Source organism: Dicentrarchus labrax, unplaced genomic scaffold (assembly GCF_905237075.1).
Source record: "Dicentrarchus labrax unplaced genomic scaffold, dlabrax2021, whole genome shotgun sequence".
Taxonomy (NCBI): Eukaryota; Metazoa; Chordata; class Actinopteri; family Moronidae; genus Dicentrarchus; species Dicentrarchus labrax.
Genome location: NW_026136706.1, coordinates 6511753 through 6537409, shown reverse-complemented (window position 1 = coordinate 6537409; position 25657 = coordinate 6511753). Strand labels below are relative to the sequence as shown.

Genomic DNA, 25657 nt, shown 5'->3' with positions numbered 1-25657 from the left:
GGACGTGCAGTGCGTCTGATAAAGCTCCTGTCCCTTTATAAACCAATAATTAATGTGCAAGTTATTTTTTAACGGTACTTTTTTCCCTACCTTAGTCATTCTTTAGTTGCTATGTGCTGGTGCTGTATTGTAGACATACTAATTTACAATAAATGCAAGCAATCTCAGGTTTTTCAGAAGGTTTTTCTGGCAGAAAGTCGGACTGTAAATAATACCAGCAATTTTGTTTGTGGCCTGGACATTCATCTTACTATACTGTGACAGTTACTCGGTATATGCATCTACTTTTGGACCAGCTAGTTGCTAGTTCACCTCTACTAGCAATACCTTTCACACGACACAGTCATTTGAGCCATTGACAGTATAAAACATAGTGCAGCTTTAGAGCTACCTTCAGCTGGTCACATTTTTGCCAAACTGTTATGAGGTTTCTTAAGTTTCACTAATTTATTTTAGCCAGTTAATAAGTTTGAAATATTTTGGCAATAGTTTACAGTGAGAGCTTAGTCCATGAAGACTTCCTGCCAAGTTGGTAGTAATTAGGGCACAACAAGTTGAGAAAAAATGTGTTTTCAAATTGTTCAAGACAGCTGAAAAGCCATCACAGAGGATACAGGTGCTCTATAGTACTCCTGTTGAATGACACTGAGTAAAGTGTCATTTACACCCTACAGGAAGTGGTTTCATATCCTTATTACCACATACACTATGTACAATATGATAGGGCTGCTAGATTATGGCAAAAATCATAATCATTATTTTGGTCAATATTGACATCATGACCTGGCTGAGAGTGAGTTTGGGCTTTAAGGAAGGGATAAAAGCGGATCGCTGTGTAGGAAAGGGGAACGCTGGATTTATAACACAAAACGAGAGCATTATTGTGAAATGGAAACAATATGATAATTGTTTTATCTTGATTATCTTGTTTTCATAGTCATTGGAATAAACATTTTTGTGGAAAATGAAATTCGATTTATCGCCCAGCCCTACAAGATGAGCAAAAATATAATGAAATTTCACTTTCAAGCGCCCATAGAAAGGCAATAACACAGGTGAGTCATACTGTGCTGGATGTCAAGTACGTGTCAGCTTTAAAATAGGTCTGCCAGTTTAATGCGAGTTTTGAAAACATCATGAAGCAGCTAACAAAGTCCCAATAATGCCAAATATTCAGTGCCTGAACTCTACAGTAGGTACATGAGTCACAAAGCAATTTCATACACCAAGAGGAACAGTCTGAAAAACAGCCAAACACAGCAGCATTATCAAAGAGGAACAGTGGGCACCAGTCACAGCTCACTGGTGGAGATAGATGTACTGTTATTGTATCAGCACTGCTTAACATCACAAAACTATGTCCTCAAAACTGAGCACGGAATTAAAGTAACACCTGCTGTGAGTACCACTGCCTCACGATTGTTCCATCATCCAAAATGCTCGTCAAAAGGAGCCCCTGCGAAGCGAAATTATGAGCTCATTCCCTCTGTTTTTATGCCACTTGATGCTTCTACTCCACTACACATTGGAGCGAAATATTGTACTTGTAAGACTACTACACTACATTTATGTGACAACTGTAGTTACTGTTACTTTTTAGATTAAGATTTTACATTAAAAAAACAAAAGACAGTACATTGTTAAAGACTAAACCAATGGCTCCCAACAATTTTTGCTTAAGACCCTCCACAAACAACAATGTCTGCCTGGGGATGTTACGAGTTGTTTCACAAAGAAGAGATTTCCCCTCTAAACTTATCAGATGGTTTCTTTAAAATAACAGTTTGAGGCCAAAAAGGCAAACACTAAAGTCTGAAAAATAAGTAAAAAATGTTGTGTTTGAGAACGTGTTTTTCTGTGTTCCTTCCACCCTAAAAATGTCTATTTAATTTTCATGTATTTTATGGCCACTGTTATTTCTTCACCTCTGGAAGGTCAGGGTGAAGCGAGGGAGTTGCAACTACACCACTATACATACATAAGCAAGATCTAACATGTTAATTAGTGAACTTTAAAGGTGCTGGTAGGCGGATTGTGCCATCGTACCTTTGGACATAGCCAGGCTAGCTGTTTCCCCGTCTCCTGGCTGTAGACGCACATACAGTCTACAGACACGAGAGCAGCATCGATCTTCTTATCTAACACTTGACAGACAAGTGTCTCAAAATAACTGTTACTACAAGAAGATACAGAACACTGATAAACATGCTGCTGTTGGACAAAAGGCATATTAGTTGCTGATGAGATAATATTACATTTCCACTCTGAATCATATATAGCATTAGCTTCAATAACATGCCATCATTATTTAAACATCACAAACACCATGGTTGTCTTCAGTTACTTTTAAAGGAGGTTAAGAGTACTAGAGGTCTACTCATAGAAAAGGATCCAATTACAGAAGCCTCTAGTCTACGCAAAGGAAAAAATAGCACAAATACTTAGATAAAAATACACTGGTTAAGAATAAACCAGTGTCCTCTGTGCATTGCACCTGCATAGCTGCTAGTGATCCTCCTTGGTGTTAATGTAAATGTTTTGATGCAGCTACAGGGCTTCTAGGCTGTGTTTGAAATAGACTAACCTGCTGAGTATTTGTTCACTGCTTAACCTGAGGCATACAGTACAGTCTGGTGGGAAAGTGTGGCTAATTCCACCAATTCTTTCCACTACATGGAGCTCCATTTTCACAGGTCACTCAATTTTCCTAGTCAAGTGTATTAAGTGCACTGACAGGCTGGCAGCTTCATACAATAGCTTAAGCTTTCTCAGCAGAGTTTTTGTTCCTTTCTGTGTAATATGCTGCCTAGCTGGTTGTTACTTTTCACAGATTTTGGTTTCATGGCAGTTTGTTGCAGCGATTAGTAGTAAAACTGACATACAGCCAAAAGGGGATTTTCAGGCCAAAAACTGCCCAGAGAGTTTAAATGGGTGTTCACATGTTCTTTCCGATTTTATTTGGGGATATGTAAATGGTCCTTCATATCAGTGGATTTCATCAAGGATGCTTCAGCTCAATTATCAGCTGATTTTTTCTGGCTGTGGAAACATTATAAGTCCTGAAATCTCTCTGCAAGCCAGTCAAGCACTAATCCTCCCAATGTTCAGTGTCACTCTATCCACCCAAACATTTCCAAAGCTCCATACTGCACTCATTCTGTGTCAGTATGGAATTCTCAGATTCCCAAGGTAAAATATGTGACATACTTTGATACAAACACTGATGACAAAAAATGAACATGGAAGAGCAGTCAGAAAGTTGTCCACTAAAAAGCTGTCAAAAATATACATTACAAATACGTTGTAGGTTTTTTGTCTAAATTATTTGGCACAGTCTGAATACAACAACAGTGAAACAGTGAACACAGGGTCCTTTGAGTGGTTCCCTATCGGTATTGCAACAACAAAAAATAACCCTGGGGCTCGGTTAAATTCACTGCTGTTTTAAAATGGCCCCAATGAAGCCAAGGAATATCCTCCATGTGCTTGCTGTGGGCCCTAGACTTGACCTCCAAGGGAGCTATTCACGTCATTACTAACAGGATCAAGTTTCTCTGTATGCCTTGGGTTTGTGTGACAAAAACATTAAGGCATTAACTGCCTGCACGAGTGAGCATCTACGAGTATACAAATCTTAAATCTGAAAGGCTGTATAGGAGGTACTGGAAAAATCTGAATTAGGAAAACTGTTGAACCGGCGATGCCAACATACAGAAGCAGCTATACAAGTGCCACCACTCACTCACTCGCAGGTGTAAGACAAAGCTTGCAAGTGGGATTGTGGGTAGCTATGAAATAAAGAAAACTGAAAGAGCTGCTTAGCATGCTGCAGCGCACCAGCTAGCTTCTGCAGCAGAAATAAAACATGCAATTTCATTTAAATAGGCCTTTGTATGACAATGTATTTCAAGACAAATTTAACAAGCTTGCAGAAAGCAATAGAAATAACCTTTCGCTAGAGGTTTTTGGTTTGACTCCAGCCAGTCAAAATGTGTTTTTTATCCAGGTCATGCTATTAGCCGTTATAATGACCAGTATAAAGAGTATGGGCAATAATACACTGTTTTTTTAAGTACTTTGGGACTTTAATTAACCTTGGAAACCGATTGTTATAATCTGGAAAGGTTTTACGCGCAGCTTACAGCAGCCTGTGTTTGACAATAACAATAGTCACATTTTAACTGTAGAGCACGTTAGCTAATTGGAGATCCAACAGAAATGTCTGCTGCAGACATTTGCTCATGGCAGCAGATGATGAAGTGTGGATGAGCGGGCCAAAGCAGAGTATACTGGCTGGAAAGCATTTGAATGTGTCAGTGTAATCCTGCTACAAGAATTCAAAAGAGGTACTGCAGGTTCACCCTTGGAAGACAAACAAGACAGTAACATAGAGCCTCCCAGGGGCCATTTCCTCTATTCCATATGAAGCCCCCTCCCACACAGTAAATCAGGAAGTCTGTGTGAGTGACGGTTTGTTTAGCTCACATAAACATGTAACACCCTTAGAAACCACAAAGCCTCTTTCCCCTGTCTACTCTCTGCAGCTCACGCTGCCAGTCACTGCACACAGACAAAGGTCCCCAGATGCTGCTTCTGAAGACCATGACAGGTTTCATCAGGCACCTTGTGTGCTGAAATTACACTGGAGAGGGGGGAAAAAATGACCCTCCATAATGTATGAGGTTTCACGTCCCCGAAACTGAATCCAGAACCTGAGGGGAGCACCTTCAGACTGGTGCATATGAACATCATTGTGCTTTTGTGTAATAGGATAACTTCAGCCTGGGGTAAGCAGACAGGAAAAAACAAATAATGTATACTTGGGTTGCTGATTTGCTGAACACAATGAACGTCAATGAGAATGAAGGACAGTAAAAGATGCTGTAGGAACATGGAATTGGTGTTCCCAAGACAAGGAACATAGGAGGTAAATCAATATGAAGCAGGCTACAGAAGCCCAGTGTGGCTTGATGATTTATGAGGGGTGAAGTTTCATGAGAATCATCATTACTCTTGTGACCGTGTATTGGGCGGCCTTTGCACTCATCAGAGTTGGTTGCCAGCAGTGTTTACAGGAGGGAGGATCGGTTAAACACACATACATACATAAAAATACTGTATTTTTTATACCTCTTTATTTTCAACACAAGTGTTTTGTAAGCTGCTGGAAACCCAATTTACTTGCTGGAGTCATCCCAAAAGGATCAATAAAGAGAAGTCTAAGTCTAAGTCATATAATCACTGCAAACTTGCCATAGAGTGTCACCACAGCCATTTTAATATCACAAAAACTGCTCCTAAATGGAAGGCAGAAAGACAATCACCACTTTCGTTTGACTGCAAAGAAGTGATCCTAAATTTAACCGCAATGTACCACAGAGCTACTGTACTGCAGTATCAGCTACAGTGTGAATGAGATTCCACTGGCACAACCTTAAATGCCATTCCTGTAGGAACAGATCCACCATCCCATGGAGATTGCAAGGGCTTTGGAAGCTATGCTGTCAAGACCTTTGTCTCATCCACATTTAATAGCTGTTTTCTGGACTCAGGCAGTAAACACTCAGCATGAGTTTGGGGGTTGAGTCTGAATGGTTACATGACATTCCCACTGCACAATCAGCTCGTGCATGTGGTGCCATCGGAAGATGTCAGAGAAAAAAGGCCTCACAGACCCATATGACAGCAGTGCCAACTGGCAGCTTTGACACTTTCACAATCCAAAGTGTCCTAATAGCTGACATGCATGGACAGTGAAGTAAAAAGCCAGTTTTACTAGGATTACTTTTTGGTATTTCTGAGCATTTTGGAGAACTTACAAATGATGAACTCATATTAAATGCATATTTACATTTATTCACTTGCAGCAATCTGTGTCAGTGAAAAGGGATGACATTCATGTTGCAGAGAGGAAAGTAAAGCTGTAGAGTTGTGGTTCCTAACCTAAGGTCGGGACATCCACAAATGTTCATAAAGTAAATCTAAGAGGTTTAGTGATGATGAACAGTTTATGAAAGAATAAACAAAATTGTTCTGCACAAAATCCTGTTTATGTTTTCAGACGTTCTTCTTATATCTGTTCTTTCTTGTTAATTACTGGATAATTTTACAGCTTTTAGTCTCTAAAAACTATTTACATAAAAGAAGAAAACCACTGGTTGATTACTCACAACCCATTTACACATGCAACTAGTGATGGAGCTTTTTCTGGAGGTGCAGGGCTCTACGGTAAAGTTAGTTGCGCAAATTCTTTTAAAATAGAGCTTGCATGGTTAACATTGTGAAATGGTTGCAGTTTTGTTAGGTTTAGGCACAAACATGATTAGGATTATGAAAAGGTTGTAAATTACATTACTTACTTGATGAAACATACATACTGTTTGTTTGACATACCATCCACCCTACCACCTCTATATGCAGACTGTCTCACTACGTCACCTGTCTCCGAAGGTAGCACGTCCAGCCACTGAAAGGCTGCAGAATTTTACTGTTGCTGTTGTCAATTGAATCTGATCAGATTCAATCTCATAAAAATAATACCCAAAGATGGTTTTAATTTTACAAATATGTACCTATGGTGGTTGTTTTTTCAGTCACAAACAATTCATATGACCAAGAAAACGCAAAATCTTCCTAATATAAGTGGTTTTACGTTCCTAAAACAAATTGAAAACTTTTAAAGATTATTTCTTGATGGGTTTTAAACATGTAAAACAATTCAGAACAAAGTCTAAAAGCACAGCAGCATATACAAACAGCACAATAAACCTGTTGAATGTTTACAGTCAGTTTGATTCTTGATCATTTCGGTTTTTCTCATTCAGTAATATGAAAGGGCTAAATTATGTCTAGGAACAGTTCATTATCGCAAAACCCACGAGAAATCTGCAGCAGAATTATAATAAATGTTAAGTGTTGACAGAAAAAGTCCACAAACTTGGCAACGAACAAGCAGTCTGCTTCTGCTCTGCCACCACCTCCCTTATACTGACTCCAGTGCATCTTTCCTCAGCACAGTATACCGTGCCAGTGGTGACCACCGTTATCATGTCCTCCTACGCATCATCATCACCATCACCATCATTCACCATCATCATTCTTTTCGTTTTCACTGTCCAGCCCACAAACTTCCAGCATGTCCAAATCTGCTGCTTATGTAACCATGCAGATGATTTAGCAACCAGTGACCACAGCTCGCATCAAAGCCCCAACGCTGAATGGAGCTGTATTACTGTTGCTGCGTGCATTTCTGTTTCCCTTCACACACTTTAACGGAGATTATTTAACCTCAAGAATAAATGTCTGGCAGATTGTATGTGAGCAATCCGCACAGCTCAGTCGGCCATGCATGAGAGCCGATGTTGAAATTGATTCTTGGAGTTCATGTATCAACAGCGTTAATCTAATGTGTACGTTTTGGACAATTCTGCGTATTTTTATTCTATTTAAAAGGCTTTTACGCATGATCGTAAAGCATGACTGCGCTGTAGGCTACAGCTGAGTAAACTCTCAGTGCATCACTCGACGTACAATCTGACACGTCGTGAATAAAAGCTCCATCAAGCGGACAAAGGTGAGTCCGAATACCTCACGTTAACAATCTATTAGCTATATATTGATAATGATAGGAATGGGAAAGCACGACGCGCGTGGATGGCCTAATGAAAGCCCGCTGTTGCACTATGAATCCATATTCTTCACATCCAGATTCTTGACAGAAGGACAATGCAGATTAAGTGAAGCCAGTAATAGATGCTCACACTGGTGTTCACGTTTATAATGGATTGGGGACATTACAGCATATTATATTAATGCACATGCCTCGACACTGTAATCCATGCAGATACAGTCGAAATGACCTCGATAAACACACAACGATGAACAAATGCACTGCCAACTCTACACTCATTCTACTCAAATTGCCCAGAAAACATGGAAGTAACACAAGGCATCGCACACAAGTCACACTCCACATCGGCGCGTCATACCCGGAGAATAAATCCAGCAGCAGCGCAGGGGTCCGAGCTGGAATACTCTCCCAAGTCAATCCCTGAAAGTGTCTTCTGGCTTCGGCTTCGCTGCGGAGCACCAGACACAGCGGATCTCCGGCTCTCAGTGAGCGCAGCTGAAGCGGCTGTCAGGTTGACGTTGGAAGGCAACCCACTACTTCCTGTTACATCATCACACCCTAGCCTACAGCCGAGGACCTGGGAGCCCGCACGGTGCAGGGTGGCTTGCCACTGAACTCCCACGCAGTCTAATAGAGACTTGTGAGTGCAGTTTGTGGTTTTAAAATGTGGTTCATACAGTCCACCCTGCCCCCCCCCCATGCAGATGGTTGGGATGCAGTGTCTTACCCGTGGGCACTTCAGAAGATACATTTGATAATGATGTCATTTTTATTGTTGAGGACTTTTAGCTGTTGGTCCACATTACTATAGCATATTACTGGGTGAGGAATAAAGGCAGGGCCGCATCCAGAATTTGAGAAATACTGAGCGTATGTCTAAGGTCCACCCCACCCCCCTCACATTGAGGTCCAGTGTGTAACATTTAGGAGGATCTGTTGGCAGAAATGGAATATAATATTCATAGTTTTTATTAGTGTATGAGCACTTGCAAATTTGTGTTTTGTTACCTTAGATTAAACCCTTTTTTTTGTAAACGCTTCGCCTTCCATGGAGGGCGCCATGTTGAACTGCCACGTCTCAGTAGCCCAGAACAAACAAACCATACATTGGCTCAAGATGGGGACATTCATGTTCTTAGCATGTTTGATGGCCACTGTAGTTTCTACTTCGCACTCCGAATGGGAGGGTGAAGGGAGGGAGTTGCAATCTTCAACGACACCACAAGATGCCACTACATCCACTACAAAATGAATTCAAATTTCAATACATTTAGTCTAAAAAAAATGACTGGATTCAGCCTATAGAATATATACCTAGTCTAAATTTGATAAACCCCCAAAATCCTTGACAAAATAAACAGACAAGACCTGACCTCAGTGTCTTCAGTGGTAACTGTGGTCCTGAGGAGAGGCCAACATAGGGAAGCTTTAAGGTTGCTTGACACAGTTGGCTTTCATTTCATATCTTTAAATCTGCTTGTGGGTTATTATTTAAAAGGGATGAACATTGTAGTGTACATTATCTTACTCTCATTTGAATTTTTCACAGTTGTTGAGGTGATATTAAAATCATTTTCATACACTGTTCTTTGTAATGGGAAATAAAACGGATAAAACCTGAGTAAAGACAAGAAGATTGTTGAACTTTATTATATAAACCCTTACAGTCCAATACATTACAGCATGGTTATAAAACAAGACACATAAGTGAATACTGTGCAGCCAGGAGACAACCTCTTTGAAAACTTACTTTACACAACACTGCCACCTTCTGTTTCTCCTAACCAACAACACCAGCAGGACTGCAATAGTGATTTACGAAGCTGCATAATATTGATTAAAATAAGGCTTCATGTTTAATCTGACAAAAATAAAGCAGTCATTACCTTGTTCACATTGATTTATAGCTGTGAGGACAGGGTCATCTTGATTAATGTGTTTGCTTGAGAAGATTCTATATATTGTTGTCGCTGATCCTAGAATAAAGATTGTCGATTGTCGACCAGTTTAATTTGCTAATGCTGTTGTTCTCATTGATTAACAATCGCGGAGCTTTACCGAAACCACTGTATAAAAGCATCAGTTATTGTATATACAGTACATAGTAAATATGCAGAATCATTCATTTTGTTACTGAGCAAAAATCTTGCTGCTTGCTTGCTACAGTGAAATGTTTACATCAGTATGATCATAACAAAGCCATAACACTGTAAAATTAAAAATATATTGTTCATACAAAAGCATTGATACACAGAGCGTCAGTGTAGATGGTTAATAGAGAGCAAAACAAATGTGTTTTTTTGTCAATGACATATATTGAAATAATGTAGATAATGATGATAATTGCACTCAGTCACTAAAAGGCTAATTCTGGTACACTAAAATGATTTTTATACAAGTACTGTAGCACTACAAAACAACAGATATGAGTAAAGCTAAAACTAAAATATGGACATAAATACATGTGGTTCCACAGCAGTGCAGGATCTGATGCACAGCCAAGTGTTTAGACTTGGCGAACAATGTTGTCTAAGTTTTTCTTCCTTATTCGGATCATCTTCTTCTTGTGAACTGTGACAGAACAACAAAAAAAAGATATCATTTTTAAAATAACGTATAACTAGTTTTGGTTAAAAATGAGACAAAAATTAACAGACTGTAAAAGTACATTCTTTTTACCATTAAAGAAAGTTAAGTAATGGATTCCAAACTATTTTTTTTTATTACTATAATGGAAATAATGATCTCTTAACATAGTCATACCCTTCCTCTTTCTGATGCACTTGATAATACAGTCTTTCCTGTATTTGAAGTTGTTCTCGTTTCCTCCACAACCACTGTAAGAAAACATCTGGCATCTCCTGGTCTTGGGGTTGTATGCAAACCTATTCACCTCATCGTGACATGTTCCTCTTTCCACAGGCCTGAAGCACAGCTCTGTAAATCACAGCAACAGCCAGAAAAATGTCAACGTTTTAAACAGTTATTATAATTATCAATTAGTGTTTCCTTATAAGTTGGGACCTGAAATGATTTATAAAATTCTGTATTATCTTATCATCCTTTAAAAGATCATAGAGGGTGGAGCATGCTTGTTTGCTTTTCACAAACATCCTCTTAGCTTTTATCTCCACGTGGGTTCATGTCCTCACACATTAATGGATTTTGTCCATTGCTGCAGGCTCTCAGACTTAAAGATTCTTAAGATTTGAAAAAGTGGAAGTCGTTATCATGGCCTCCCACAGGGCTGTGCAAGCTATCCTCTTTGATTTACTCTCTAGCTTTCTTCATGGTGAGAAACACAGCTGCAGACGGGTTGTAGGAAAGCTTGTTAGCAATCATGAGTGGTTTTTCCCACAACTGAAGGACATGATTTTTATCGATAAATACTATGATTACAAAGATCAAATATTTACCTAATTATTACTTCATTTGTTGGGGTCAACTACAACAATTAGTGCACTTAAGGAATGGATTAAATGCGACAAAGCTGTCAATAAATATTGACATTGTGTTAATATGGATTTTATACAATAGTTACAAAGCATCAGACATTATGACTTTATAGATGTGATAACATCTATAAACTAAAAGAAAAAAATCCCCTTTGCTCTTCAGTTTAAGAATTATTAAATGAGACAAAAAACACTAAAATATAATATCTTACATATCCAAACATTTTATATCATGTCTCAAACATAATCTGGTGTAAACATAATATGGTGTGCTAATAGATAGATAGATAGATAGATAGATTCTCAATTCTGGCCATAATAACAATATATTATAATAACTTTTTGTCAAACTGCACGAATAAGTTAAAAATATTTGGGATTTGTATTTCACTGCAAAACCATTTAGATTTCACTTCAGCAAACACAAAACTCCATAATAGAGAGACTCTGGTATGTTTTTGAAGCCCAAACCCAGAGCTGCCTTTGTTTAGGATTAGTATGTTCCTCTATTTAGACACATGGGTCAACATTAAAGCTTCTCCGACTGATACTAAAAGTGTACATCATCGTATAACCACAAGATGTCAGTCTTTGGTTTCAACACAAACATAAGCTTGGTAGAATGACACCATAATCGAGATGTATGGCAATTCTGTAATGCTCATTTTCCAGCTCCATTTTAATCTAGAATTAAAAAGCAACATTTGTGTTACTGACATACATCTTTACCAAATATTTGCCTCTAAAGCTGCGTAATTTAAGATCTGAATAATTCATTGTTTTTCTTTCATACCAGAATTGTGAGAGATATTTTTGTCACATACTAGAGATGGAATCATAAATAAAAAAATGAAAAAATAAAAATAGATAGATTAGGAAGCAGGACCATTGAGGCTAACTCATCCTGAATCTTTCCCTCTCTATATTTTCTGACAAGAGTGAAATTGAATTCTTAAAATGATAACTCTTTGAAAAAGTTGAGGGAAGCAGGCCAGGTTCTCCCTGTGGTCACCTGCTGCGGCACAAAGGAGCCTTGGGACACAACAACCATGATATATGCTCCCTCACTCCTAATACACAAAAAATTAGTGGAAATATGTGACAAATGGGCTGTGGGAAGGAGACACTGATGCACTCTGTTTCTGGCCTTTGCCTTGCACAACAGAAGCAATTTCGCGAGCTGTCTACCATCTATGCATCACTGCACTGTGGCATTTTATTTTATTTTATTACAGTTAAGTTATTGGCAGCATACACTGGTTTAATATATGAACTGGCTTTGCTTTCCATGAGGTTTAGGCAGAATTCAGAATTCAGCACTGAGTAGTTGCCACTCTGAGGACATTGTGATTGATTTAATTATGCCTTACAACGGTTAATCTATCCCAAATGTCTGGTGCTCTGTGATGTCTGCAATGAATTAACTTCTTCTGGCTTTGTGCCTTGCTGTCTGCATTTATGAGAATTTTTCTCATCTTGGAAGTAAATCTAATATTAGTCTCAGTTTATTTTTCCTGACTTATTACGATTAGGAAGATTAGTCTCGCTGTGGCTAATTAAAAACTGTAATTAACCAAAGTGGGGTGTAATATTCCGAGACAAATCTCAAAATTTCTAAGATTTAAGTTGTAAATTTATAAGAAAAATAGCCTACTAATATTTACGAGAACAAAAACTTGAATATTCATATAAATGTCTCAAAAATTTGTGTTTTACTTTACTCTTAAATCATTTTTTCTATTCAAAATGAACAACATTTTTTGGGAATATTATTCCTCCTTGGCTGCGTAATATAGCCTATTCTTTGGAATGGCCCTGATAAGCTCCCGTATTAATATTTGCTGTTGTTACTTAGACTAAAAAAGTTTAGATGGAAAGCAAGGCAAATTTCTGTCTCACATCATAACGCAGGACCGTTTGCGTAGTCCATGTTTTATTTCCCCAAACAGCCAGTGTACCAACTGTAGAGTTTCTCTTCTCTTCTTTTCTCCAGTCTCTCCTGCTCTCTTTTCCTCTTCTGTACATTTATGAAGTGACGCTACATTCATAAAGCCCTCAGGCAAGTTAAATAATTTTGTTCTACAGTTGAAGCATTTTTCAACTCACGCAGACATGTTTTCACCTCATTTTGCACCTGGAAAATATGAGTTTATTCTCGCCCACTTGCGTCTTTCCATTGACGTTATATGCAATCATGCCACAGCTCTTTCTGAACACACTTTAAGTCATATTTTCTTACCTTTCGACTCTTGATTAGTGTCATTCATTTGCACCTGAGGTTCACTGACAGTCATTTCCCCTGACAAACAAACACATACATCAAGGGATTAGTCATTTTCAAGAGTTTGGCAAATAGATTAATTGTTTTCTTTCTCAGAGTGAAATGAAAGGAGACCCCTACCACTTTCATGTCTGTGTGTAGTTACTCAAAATAGTAATAATATTACAGTAATATTAATTACTTTCCCCAGTAACTAGTAGTGTAACTAATTACTAATACATTTCAGTAATAATATTACAGTTAACACCTCCCAAAAAAATATACAACTTTTGAATAAATGAGTAATAATAAATTACATTTTTAGGGTAACTAGCCACTGGTGTTAAGTATAGAATGGGAACCGGTAGCTTAGCTTAGCTAAACCTGGTTCAAAACTCTTACTACCAGCACCTACAAGGCTTACTAAGCAACATGATGTATCTTGTTTATTTGAGCCATACACAAACAGAAATGGGAAAAAGACAATTTGTGGTTAAACTTTTGTGATGTAACTATTAGTACTATTGGCTACGCTAATTGCCTCCTGGCTCTATCTCTTTACTTAACAGACAGACATGAGAGTCTTCTCATCTCCCTCTCAGAAAGCAAGTGCAAGTGAAAGTATATTTTCCAAAATGTTTAACTCTTTATTTTAAAATGTATTTTATTTTATTTTGAGGAGGATTGCACATTTTACATGTAAGCACATAATTCAAACATTGAGCATAGCCAGTTCAGACATCCCAGCTACATCAGCTCTGATGTCAAAGCCAGCCCACATCAGCTGATTCCCCTCTATGTATCCCCCCTCATACAGGGCTCCTTATTTGAGCTGCTTTAGTCTGCCTACTCTTACTGCTTCCTTTGCAAGGGTTCCTCGTTTGCAACCTGCCTCAAACCCAGCTCCTCCTTTCTATGCTGCGTCTGAGTTAAGCAACGTCAGTTCTGCTGTCATTGATGCCTGCTCTGTCCTGCACCCTACGACGGGGTCTTTGCTCTCCCTGCCTTAGGCTTTCTATGTATGCACATGAAAGAGCAGGGAGGTGTTCTCTCCTTGCCTTAGGCGTTCCACCTATGCACATGGAAGGGCACGGGGGTCCCAGGACAGAGCGATACTGCCAAATATAACTTACTGCAGCTGGAAAGAAAGGTTTTCTTTGACTATAAAGGTCCTAACCTGAGTTACACACAATTGCAAAACTGAATACGTAATGTATTGTGTGTTTGAGTGATTTATTTGGATACACTGGTGTATTTACACATTAACCCCTTATACTTGAAGTATAGTGTGGTGTGCATTCAAGCTTACCAGTTAGTATGGTGGGCTGCACAACACTGGATTCTCTAGCAGACTGTGTTTGGACTTCTGGTTCCTTAGTGGGTTTTGCTATATTAAAAAATAAATAAAAAAAGTAACATGAGAGCAGCCATGGAGACACTGAGGTGTGTCTTACATTGGCCTATATTTAGAACAGATCTCATTAAACCCCAGTGATCAATCATAATTAATGTAGGTTTAATTTCATTAGTATCAGACTAGAAAGGCTGTTGGTCTGCAAACAGATATCATCTACTAATGAAACCAGACAGAGTAATCTATCTGAAATTGTTATCCAATAAAAAAAGCTTTTCCAATTGATTTTCAGTACAACATAGGCCGTGGGCAGAATTGGTCACAGTTGAGCGACTTACTCGTTATTTTCTTTGACAATTTCAATATCTAAATGACTTCTAAGTCGTGCCTAAGTCTAGCATAATTGAGTGTGCTTTGGTCACTTAAAAACGATTTAAATGCTAAATCAAGGTGGAATGTGATTTCATGGTCAGCTAAAATTCATCAGAAAGTTAATTTTCTGAGGTAGAACTATTTTGATTATGTCACCACTCTGAAATGAGTTTCCATTTGTTGAGCAGCAACTGCGATCAACTGTGCCTTGACTGTCTACAGCCCTCTATATAAATAAGTCTATAAATTAAACCTTACATACTGCTTTGAGGTAAAGGCGGGAAAAGTAATTATTTAAGTTTGGCCAAATTAAAAAGCTTACTATGACAAGTTAATGGCATGGACAACAGTTACAGATCTCGGTTCAGACATCTACACATGACTTGGGGATTTGTCAGCTCTTTTTTTAAGATACAGTCCATTTTCCACCAAATGACTGCATCTTTGGAGCATTCACAGCCAGGCTTAGTGGGGCTTTCAAAAGAAACTCACAATGCTGCTGTCTGGACAACTTGGGTGTCAGTCTTTACTGTAAAAGGACAAAAGTTCAACTTGGCCTACCTGGGTTCTGACATTTCGCCTGGCACAGAGCCATGCTCCTGAAATTGTTGGCATTGCCGAAGCAGCCACCATAATAGAAATGCTTGCACTGCTGAGTCCTGTGGTCAAAGAAGTAGCGTGTCACCAGCCCCCGACAGGGGCCAGGAGCTTCGTCCAAATGACACGGGTTCTTGTCCTCTAGGAAAAGGAGAGTGAGAACAATTGTAAGAAACTAAGAAAAGACTCCATTACAGCACTTTTATTCAATATTATACACAATCTCTATAGCAGGCACTGAACCCAAAAACTGCCCCAGGGGTGCTGCACAGATACACTCTGACCTCTCTGGTGTAATGCATATGTATATGTGTAACAACATTGCTTTTTACATATTGAGTTTTGGTCTGAAATCTAATATTTTTCTGTTTTGAGTTACTGAAAAAAAAAAGTTGTAACTAAATTTATTGGGGGTTTTTTTCACTTTCTCTCAGTTTTGTTCTGAACATGAAGCTCCAGTGATTCTGATTGACTTTCTGTAAGAGAGTAAATTGAAAGCACAACAGAAGCGAAAACACATGACGTACTTCACTGCCTCGATTGAGTTTCCTCTCAGTTTTGCTGCCATAGCATCTAAATTTTACTGATTGGTAAATTGCTTTTTAAAGTATGAAATATCTCAAAGAAAGACAGTGATGGTTTTTTTGCTTATATACAGTATGTATGATGCAAGGCTTTGAGCAGTGAAAGAACACTGAGTTCAATACAGTCCAATAAAACATGTCTTGAAAAGAAAACTCCAGCGGCCCTACTTTGGGCCTACCTAACCCTACCACAATAACAAAGACACAGGAAGAGAAGACACTCAAAGCCTCCAGAATAAAGTCCAATAAATGGACAGCAGGCCATGGTCACTGCTAGCCTACTTCCTATCTCCCCAGCAGTACAGTGACATTTCCACTCCAGTCAGGTTTCAGATTCTCTCCAAATCTTCCTCTGCAAGCTGAAGAGTCAACACTTCCAGCAAGAACGTCCTTATGTTCCCGTGTCCCCAGTGAACCACATCGCCTCCTCTGCCACGTCTCCCTTCTCTGCTTTCTTTTCTGTCATATCTTTTCTATCTCTTACCTCAGCTCTCACTTTCCATGTTACATTTCTTAGCACTCGTTGCATATATTATCACCCCCCAGGTCTTGGAGTATTGGGATCAGGGCATTACAGATCTAAGCTACAGTTTGACGTTAATCTAAATTGTGCATAAAGTTGATGTGAGGTTGTTGTAATAGTAGATTTTTGTTTCCTGTTCGTCTGCCTTTCCTTGATCACAGTTCTTATTATTTGGCAATCCAACCATTATGCAATTGAAAGGGAAATTCTAAAGTTAAGAGATTGTTCATTCTTCAAATCTGTCAAACAAACTGCATTCAGATTCTCTTTAATCTGACATCTGGAACCTTAAATGTTATAACCGTCTGCTGTGTGGAGCACTCACAAGCGAAGACAGCAGAGTTGTTGTAGGGGGTTGTCAGGAACCCTGCTGTTTATTTGAATAAGCCATCACGAAACCTAAAAGATTTACAAGATAGTGACAGGCTCAGGCGTGATTCGAGTCTGTAACACAATCCAAACCGAGGTGTGAAACACATTACTTCCAGTGGACTGCCTCATTTTCTAACGGACTTTACTGGCATTGTCAACCAAGACAGGTGCAACCTGACAGGCCATGACTCACTGATCAACATTGCTCAACAGCAGAGTTCAATCATGGCGATTGTACTGGGCTTTACAGTCCACCACACAGATGGATAATGATTTATGTATCAACAATATCACAGTTTCATCTCCAGATACGTATACAATTATTAAAATGTCTGTAATACAGAAAGTTTTATAATGTTATGCTGGAGGGTAACACATTCTCTTCATAAATAAGGCATCTTCACATTTAAAATAACCATGGTCAGGCATTTTACTCTGTAAATGTGTAGTCCAAAGATTATTGAGGGAGTGAAATAAATAAGTAAACCTCTTCCTACCTCACTGAACCACTGTATTAGTCAGTATACAGACTCATGCTATGAACCCAGACTTTGATCACAACCTAAAAACTTTATTTTAAATTCTAGTCGAGATCACAAAGTTTCTAAAACTACAAAATATGCCAGGCTGTATTTTGGCGAGATGTATCTAAAATAAAGAACAGTATAGGATGTTTTCAGTTCATGGACTGTTGCAGCCTGCAAAGTGTGGAGTTCAATATTTCGATATATTATAACAACCATAAAGTTACGTCTTGTAGCTAGGGTAGTTAAAGGGCAAAGATGCATTTTAATGAGTTAAAATTGAATACATTGCTCTATATTGATAATAAGGCTACACAATGCAATCCTAATTACAAATCTGTAGAACATATCAGTCTGAGAGGACGGCAAGACTGCAGATAGTTCACGTTTTTCACAGTCTATTGTTCTTCACAACAGATGGTCATAATGTTATAATATCTATTTCCCATTTATATTATGTAGTCTGCCTTTATAGGTGTAACTCAATAGAATTATTTAAAACAAAACCATCTCAAGTAAGGTTTACCAATGTGTTCATTAATATACACTAAATGAATAAAGACTTTAATGTGCATATTGCTGCTCTTGCTTTCTTCACATCACAAATCTACAGCTGGCTCTATCACCTAATGTACAAAACAAAGTAACAAGTAATATTTGTACATAACAGTCTGTAAAGGGTGATTGGTTTACAGCAGTTAACTCAGTAAACCAGAGTAAACAGCTGATTTTTTGTTTTTAGTAACTAACTAACTAACGAGCTGTCTAATTTAAAAAAGCAACCAGATGTTGCAGTTCAACATTTTGGGAAATCTGTTTGTTTGCTTTCACGAGTGAACCAATACCACTCCGACGTCTGTAGGCTAGCTTTAGCCAGTAGCTGCTTAGCTTAGCACAAAGACTGGAAACAGCTAGCCTGGCTCTGTACATATTGGGAACTAGTGGAGACGAGAAAGTGAAAAGCATCCTTCCCAAAACGTCAAACTACTAGTTCTTATAAGACATGCAGCCATCATGGGTTTACAAACTAGACAGTGACAATTAGCTGACCAGACAGAGTGATTTATGGCCCAACAAGCACAGAACACAAAATCAATCACACTTGTTAGAAGCTAAATTAGAATTCTGTTGAGACTTCTGACTTCTTACCTTTCTAAACCAAATGTGTCCCAACAGATGGGAGCCTTTTTAATCTGGCTGCCAAAGGATGTCTCCGTTTTATTTGGTTTATCTGTTATGTCTTTGTATGACCACACTCCACTGAAGGGTGACCGTGATTAAGAGGCTATCATGGCAACATCTAAATACATTTTATAAGGTGACTTTGACTTAAAAGCATGGGCAAAGAGATGTGTCAAAGGGTAGTCTAGTACACTCTCTGGAGCAATGCAGTAATGAATAATTCCGAAACACAATTCTCTATCAAAGCAGTGAAGGTGGAAGAGGTGATTTGTGTTTTGAGGAGAATTATCGGTCAGCTCTTTTTTCAAACGCTGGGCGTGAATCATACGGTCCGTTGTTCCAGAGAGTTTTGGCTGCTCTCCAAAGAGAACCTAAATATTTCAGCAAAACAGACTTCAACATTTATGACCGGCTGAGATGATTGTGAGGGGGAGTCCTGTTTGTATATGAAGAAAACATATTTTTATATTTTGTGTCTTTGAGTGTGATACCCAGAAAGATGAGCTTTGAGGACAATCTACAATGAATCCATTGAAAACTAACAATGTTTACAGCAGCGTTGCATCACCCCATCCATGCCTTATCTCTTCACTTTTACAATTTATTTCTCACTGCTTATTTCCTTTCTTCAGTTTTTTTCAATATATTTCAGCATATTTTGAATGGTTGTTGTTGTTCTGCCTCTAAAAGTGCTGACAACATCTTGGCCAGGCCAACTGATCGAATGAAATAGAAATTTAAGCTAAAACACAAATGAACTCTGGCATAAAAATAACAGTTGCCACTGGATGGAGACAGATGTTATCCCGTTAAATAGACATACACTGACCTCAGCAGTACTATCTGCCTATCCATATTCCATAAATAGGACTATTATATTGCTGACCACTATGTTATGATGTTATTGTTTGCATAAAGTAAAGTGGCACATAAATCTGGAGGGATCGAAGCTCCGACATCAAAGAGGGTTCAGTGTTTTTTCTTTAAAAATCGTTTTTTTTGTCTAATTAACAGCCCCAAAACCCTAAACTGTCAATTTATTATACATTACCCAGTGAAAAACAAAAAAATCTCACAATCTATGAGCTGGAACTACAGGGTTTGTCTGGTGTTTTTGCAAAAAAAACAAAAAACAAAAAATCTTCAAAAACAAATGATCAAAGTAGCTGTTGTTCATTTTCTTTGAATTAACCAACTAATTTTTCCAGTTCTCCAAAGTCAGCTCACCTTTTTCCAGTCCAAATTTCCTTAACAATCTACCCAGTTCTGCCATCTCCAGCAACATCACATTATTTGTGCTGTTTGCTTTTCCGCCCCTTTTCTCTTCTTGTTTTTTTTTAACGATGTCTGTGCTCACAGACTGAGCACAAGCCTTGAGTTAAGGACAAAAAAGTTCAACTGTCACAGAGAAACACTGTGTTTGTGTTTCTGACCTCTTCAAGCAAAGCTGTAAAAGGGACATCAGACCAAAGGAAGACTTTGGGACACAATGGTTATGACTCATTGGGGTTTCAGTAAAACGTCAGGACTGGAGAGAAAAAGCCTTTGCCAGGCTCAGAGATAAAAGAAAATAACATTCCAGACAGTAAGCCAGAATGTTCCTTTTGTCCTCTTGTGACCTTTACAAGAACATCCTTGTTAAGCTGTATGTGACTGTTTCATCACATGTAAGAAATATTGGTATCAGAGAAGCTATAACTACCTGATAGGAATATCAAAATCTTGAGTGTTATAAACTAGATGATTTTCTATATACTCTTTGTGGGAATTAAAATGTCACTGATATGATGATAACAGCCCTGCTGCGTTTGCCCTTGAGATTTGCTCTCTGTAAGTTAGAAATGAGATGGCCTTTTTTAAATGTCTCCAGTTGTTATAATAAATATTTAAAATCTTTCTAGCATCACCACCTTGTTAGTGCGACTCCAATTAATTCAATAATTGAGTTAAGTAATTATGTGTTTACTGAGTACAAAGAAACACTGAACATCATACTGTACAGGCAAAGATAAAAACAAACAGATAATACTTCGGTGTCGGGTCATACTAAAAATATACATTGGTGTTATTTAAAACTGTAAGACTGATATTAATTTAGTTTTATTTTAAACACATTTACAGATGCATCACACTTAATAGACAAAATCATTAATTTTACTGTAGTGGAGTTCAAGGCTACTTCATTTTGTCACTAATTTGTTTGCAGCAATCACACTCATGTCTGCTGTTTGTAAAATACAGCTGTGTTCTAATTCCATACTCATTATATATACACTACGACCTTAATGTTTGTAGTATAATGCGTTTGCAGTTAGTATCCAAGAAATTAACATATATTATACTTTACACCCACAGTCAGTGATATAACATGCAACTTCGGCAAGGCATTGCCAATTCAACTTTAGAAAAAGAAAGCAAAAGGTTGTTTTGTTTGTTTGTTTCCTTTCCCCGAAGAGCTTTCTGTAGCAGTATCATCTGTAAATGTATTAATGGAAGTGGATACTGCTTTCAAAGGTGGCGGCTCATTTTTATGATAGTTGCTAACAACATAAAAAAAGCAGATTTTGGCATGTTTGTGACACAATTTTTCGGCTGCTGCTTTCCCAGTTATTGCGTAGGGAAGAATATTTTTGTGTCACCTGAAGATCCAAAAAGTTGCAAAACTCCACAGAGTAACTTTAATGTTGCCACCTTTTCAGTGTGAGCACACTACAGTGCACATAACACCTGCTTGAGATTAGGGCAGAATTGGGTTTATTTCTTTCCATTCGGGTTTTGACTCACCCAGCACACATGGAAGTGTGACTCAGTGTAGATAAAAGCAACCACAAGTTGTGATGCAACATGACGTTTTTTGAACCAATAAAAACAGTCACGACAATGCCCTTTGAATGCCATGGTACAAATGTGTACATCATCTTATAGCTTACTCCTACTGATGAGTAAGACTGTGCTCACGTCACCTTCACATTTGTCTCCACACTATTTTATTTGACATCACCTGTGGATCAGCTGAAGCTAGAAACATAAGTGTTTGTGTGGAGAGCGACGAAGGGACATAAAATGGAGGCCTCTACTGCATATGACAGTGCCTGCAGGACGCAAATGCATTCATGATCCTCTTGTCTGTCTGCATAATATACTCCATGGCATGCAATAAGAAGTTGAAGGTTATTCTTAGCCAGTGGGAAAAAGCACTTTGTCACACCACAGAATGACATGCCATATAAATAATTTGATATATGTGTTATTGCTATGAATGCAAAGGCATTTTTCATGTTGATCAGACAAGCTTGAGTATTAAAGATGTATTGGTCTCCTGCTGTAGATAACAGATACAGTGACATACTGTACGCAGCTGTTATGCCAGAGAGAAAGGTCTTATTCTGCCATTCTTCCAGTTTTCTTTCGCGAATGTACGGTGTTTTTTACACTCACACACGTCTCAGCACCTTAAGTGCTTTCGAACCAACCAGCACAGAACTCCTACTGTGAATGTATTCAACTACCAGGGGTGAAAGATCTAATTGTTGTAGCTTTGATTGCTTGTCAAGAGCAGCAGTTATAATACTGACATCCCACTTACATCAGCTAAGTGCAGTGTGTTGAGTGACATGTAGCAGCATAAGCATCCTCTTACCAACAATTGATTAAGGAAGATGCAACAAAGAGCAATCAGTGCATTCGGTCATTACGACTCTTACTCCATCTCTTTGTCATAATCACACACATTCACAACCTTCTACTTTTAGTCACCCACAGGTGCTCTTGCATTCTTATAAAACATTACATTTTAATGTGTGATCCAATAGCTTGCAGAAAGTAACTCACATCAGCACTTATTGACAATTTCGATGATTCATCTTCCAAATGCAATCCAATCTATGCATGGTATATCACCCACAATGTTTCAGGGTTCTGTGAGAGAAAATAAACTGAATCCCTGTTATAAATATCCGGATGTTTTCATCTGCATTATTTTGAACTCAACACTTACCTGGGAACACTGCCATAGCTCTTCTCCCCATGCATTCAGAATCCGGTGGGGGAAAGTATTTTTAGCTACATTTTTCATTTCACTCTAATTGAACTATAAAAACAACCCACAATCAGGAAGAAAGTCTTAGTTGAATGCACACCCTTCCCTGCATACAAACAGTACACACAGACTCAGAGACGCAGATATATACTGATAAACAAACAGAATAGATGCACACACTACAGATTTAGTTATGTTAATTATGTTTACTGCGTAATGTGTACTTTATCCTCCTTGGTTGACATTTATTGATTTGTTTATATGCTTGATTGATGTAATTATTTTCCAATTATAACTTGTATCTAATCTTATTGTATAATACAATGTTATATTGCTAATAATGAAGGGATGACTACCTGTTTTTTAAGGTGAACACATGTTTAAAAGGTTTAAAACTTCAGTACATGGGCGTCCTGGCCTATACTTTCTACAGTGCTTTCACATTTTGGAGAATTAAGTAGTTGTTCAATGCAATTAAAGCTTGTCTAAATGTAATTCAAAGAGATAGTATGATGTAACAAGTATTTTGTGGGGATACAGGCAACATGTAACCCCAGGACTAAAACATCTACTGTGTAGAAGCTAGTAATGGCTTCTTACCATAGCAGAATTCATTGTAATGGCTTTGTCCTGCGTTTCTCTGGATTGGGAGAACTTTACCCAAGATACACATTGTGAAACTCAATGGTTAGTCAACGAAACTTTTTCTCTTGTATAACCTCTTGGTTGCAAAAATGAGGCATGCAATTTTAAATATTGGTAATAAAAAACTAGTATTTGTGTATTTTGCTGTTGCACCCAATGGGTCTACTAGTCACTAATTAGCCATACCCTCTGAGAACTATACTCCACCTTTATTTCCAAGGAGTCCTGACTTTAAACCTGTGATCTGCTAACTGTAACTGCAATCTTATTCGCATCATTACACAGTGCTGACTGAGCACGATACCACGTGTGTAGCCATCAAATACATGCCACAGAACCGTCTGCCAAATACTCTTTTTCAAACAAGTCAGCTGGAAATGTGGGGAAAAAAATATGTCAGCTGAAGACTCCATCCAACTCATGGAATTAGCATTAATTAGCAGAGTAGCTGCAGCTGACAAAAGCTGCCAACAACAAGTGACATTTCAACCTGTGAAATCAACAGTTGCAGAATAAAAATGTCAAACCTGCTTTAGTCTACTTCTCACTGAATTCAAGGATCCACTGTTAACAAAAACACATCAAATTTCAACTGTCAAATCTGACATTGTGTCGACATTGTGTCGACATTGAAAAAGAATCGGTCCTAATTGGAAATGGCGTGTGTGCCACACTAGAATTCAAAGCTTGACGTGAATAGCAACAGGAACTAAGAGAGGTAAAGCTTATTCACCTACAGTGAGTGAGGTGAGCTTATTATTGACATCCGACTGAACAACTGCTGTTGATGGACACATAGTGGCAGTGGTTGGCCTTAGCATAAGAACTTTTCCACCTTTAAGTACGAGCCTCTTTGTCAGAGGTCCTTGCCTCTTTTACCTTATTGATGGTTATCAGATAAGTTTCCTCAAGGATGCACACATCCAGCATTCGTTATGAGATGTTTTGTTTCATTAAGAATTTCAGATTATACATTATCGTGTTGTGTTTAAAAATACTTAAAGTTCATTTTCAGACTGAGACATGAGAATCTAGGAAATCCAACAGTTTGAAGACTATGTTATTAGTTATCATCAATTAATTAAGCTTCAATTAATCATCAATTTAGAATGTGTGACCTATGAATAATACAACCCCGACCGTCTCTCTTAAAAGTGCCCATATTTTTCATTAAGCAGATGCCTCCAGGAAAACTGTTCAGAATTAATGTGCTGGCAATCTTCCATTTTAGCCGCATACCAACAAAATGACTCTGTAATAGGTTTTTTTGCCCAAGGTGGCAATAAACTCTAATGAGGAACAACAGTCCTTGAAAACAGAAGTGATCATTTGCTAACAACAACATAACAATGCAAAGCTACAATACATTCTTGTCCTATGTACTATTACGAAAACTAATCCTTTTTTCTATCCCTTTATATCTGTGACATTGGGGTGCCACTTCAAATAGAGAGAAATATGTTCCCAGAGTATGAAGGTGAATCTTTGTAGTCTTAAGTGTCAGCCAAAGGGTCAGACTCACCTGAGACAACACACGTTTCCTCACAATCTTCTAAGCTCTCGAAATTGTTGGCATTTCCACCACAGCCTCCAAATTCAAATAGCTCACAGCGTCCTGTGTCGACATTGAAGAAGAATCGGTCCTTAATGGCCTTGCATGGCCCTTGCTCGTTCTTCAGGGCACACAACTCATTGAAGATCAAGAGCTCCTGTTGCGCTCCATCTGTTGAGGTGGGGTAGAAAGACAACTTTTAATACTCTGCTTCTTCTGGCACTCTGAGAAAAGCATTTTGTGTGTGTGTGTGTTTGAGTAATGGAAAGAAATTAGGTCACAGCATCAAACTCTAACCCCGGGCTCTGAGATAAGGTGAAGTTGCATGCCAGTATAATTTCTAAAAGACTTCAGTGTATGGCTTGACAGCTTACTGTTTTTAGATACTCTGTTGCAGAGAAAGGGATTTGTTAGCAGGAAAGCATGGTGAGCTGTGTGACCTGACTGAACATTTAGACAGAATAATTAAAAACAGCAATATTGTACAGTCAGGAAAGCACCTCACATACAATTTTTTTTCTTGTGTTTCTAAAATGACTTAAAGTTCAACAAGCCTACAGGTGTGTTT

At 38.3% G+C, this 25657-nt stretch overlaps 2 protein-coding genes across 2 annotated transcripts in view; both read right to left on the bottom strand.

Moving 5' to 3' along the window:
* The window catches only part of calcrla (calcitonin receptor-like a), a 29471-nt gene extending 21229 nt beyond the window's left edge, over positions 1 to 8242 (bottom strand). The window contains exon 1 of the mRNA XM_051403079.1: positions 7989 to 8242. The gene's annotated coding sequence lies outside the window, so the exon portion shown is untranslated. The remainder of the gene's footprint in view (positions 1 to 7988) is intronic.
* Positions 8243 to 9252: 1010 nt separating this feature from the next.
* The window catches only part of tfpia (tissue factor pathway inhibitor a), a 40105-nt gene continuing 23700 nt past the window's right edge, over positions 9253 to 25657 (bottom strand). The window contains exons 2-7 of the mRNA XM_051403080.1: positions 25060 to 25260; positions 15633 to 15809; positions 14655 to 14732; positions 13325 to 13384; positions 10394 to 10567; positions 9253 to 10201 (exon numbers count right to left, since the gene is read on the bottom strand). Coding sequence (XP_051259040.1) covers positions 10137 to 10201; positions 10394 to 10567; positions 13325 to 13384; positions 14655 to 14732; positions 15633 to 15809; positions 25060 to 25260 — 755 coding nt within the window. The 3' untranslated portion in view covers positions 9253 to 10136. The remainder of the gene's footprint in view (positions 10202 to 10393; positions 10568 to 13324; positions 13385 to 14654; positions 14733 to 15632; positions 15810 to 25059; positions 25261 to 25657) is intronic.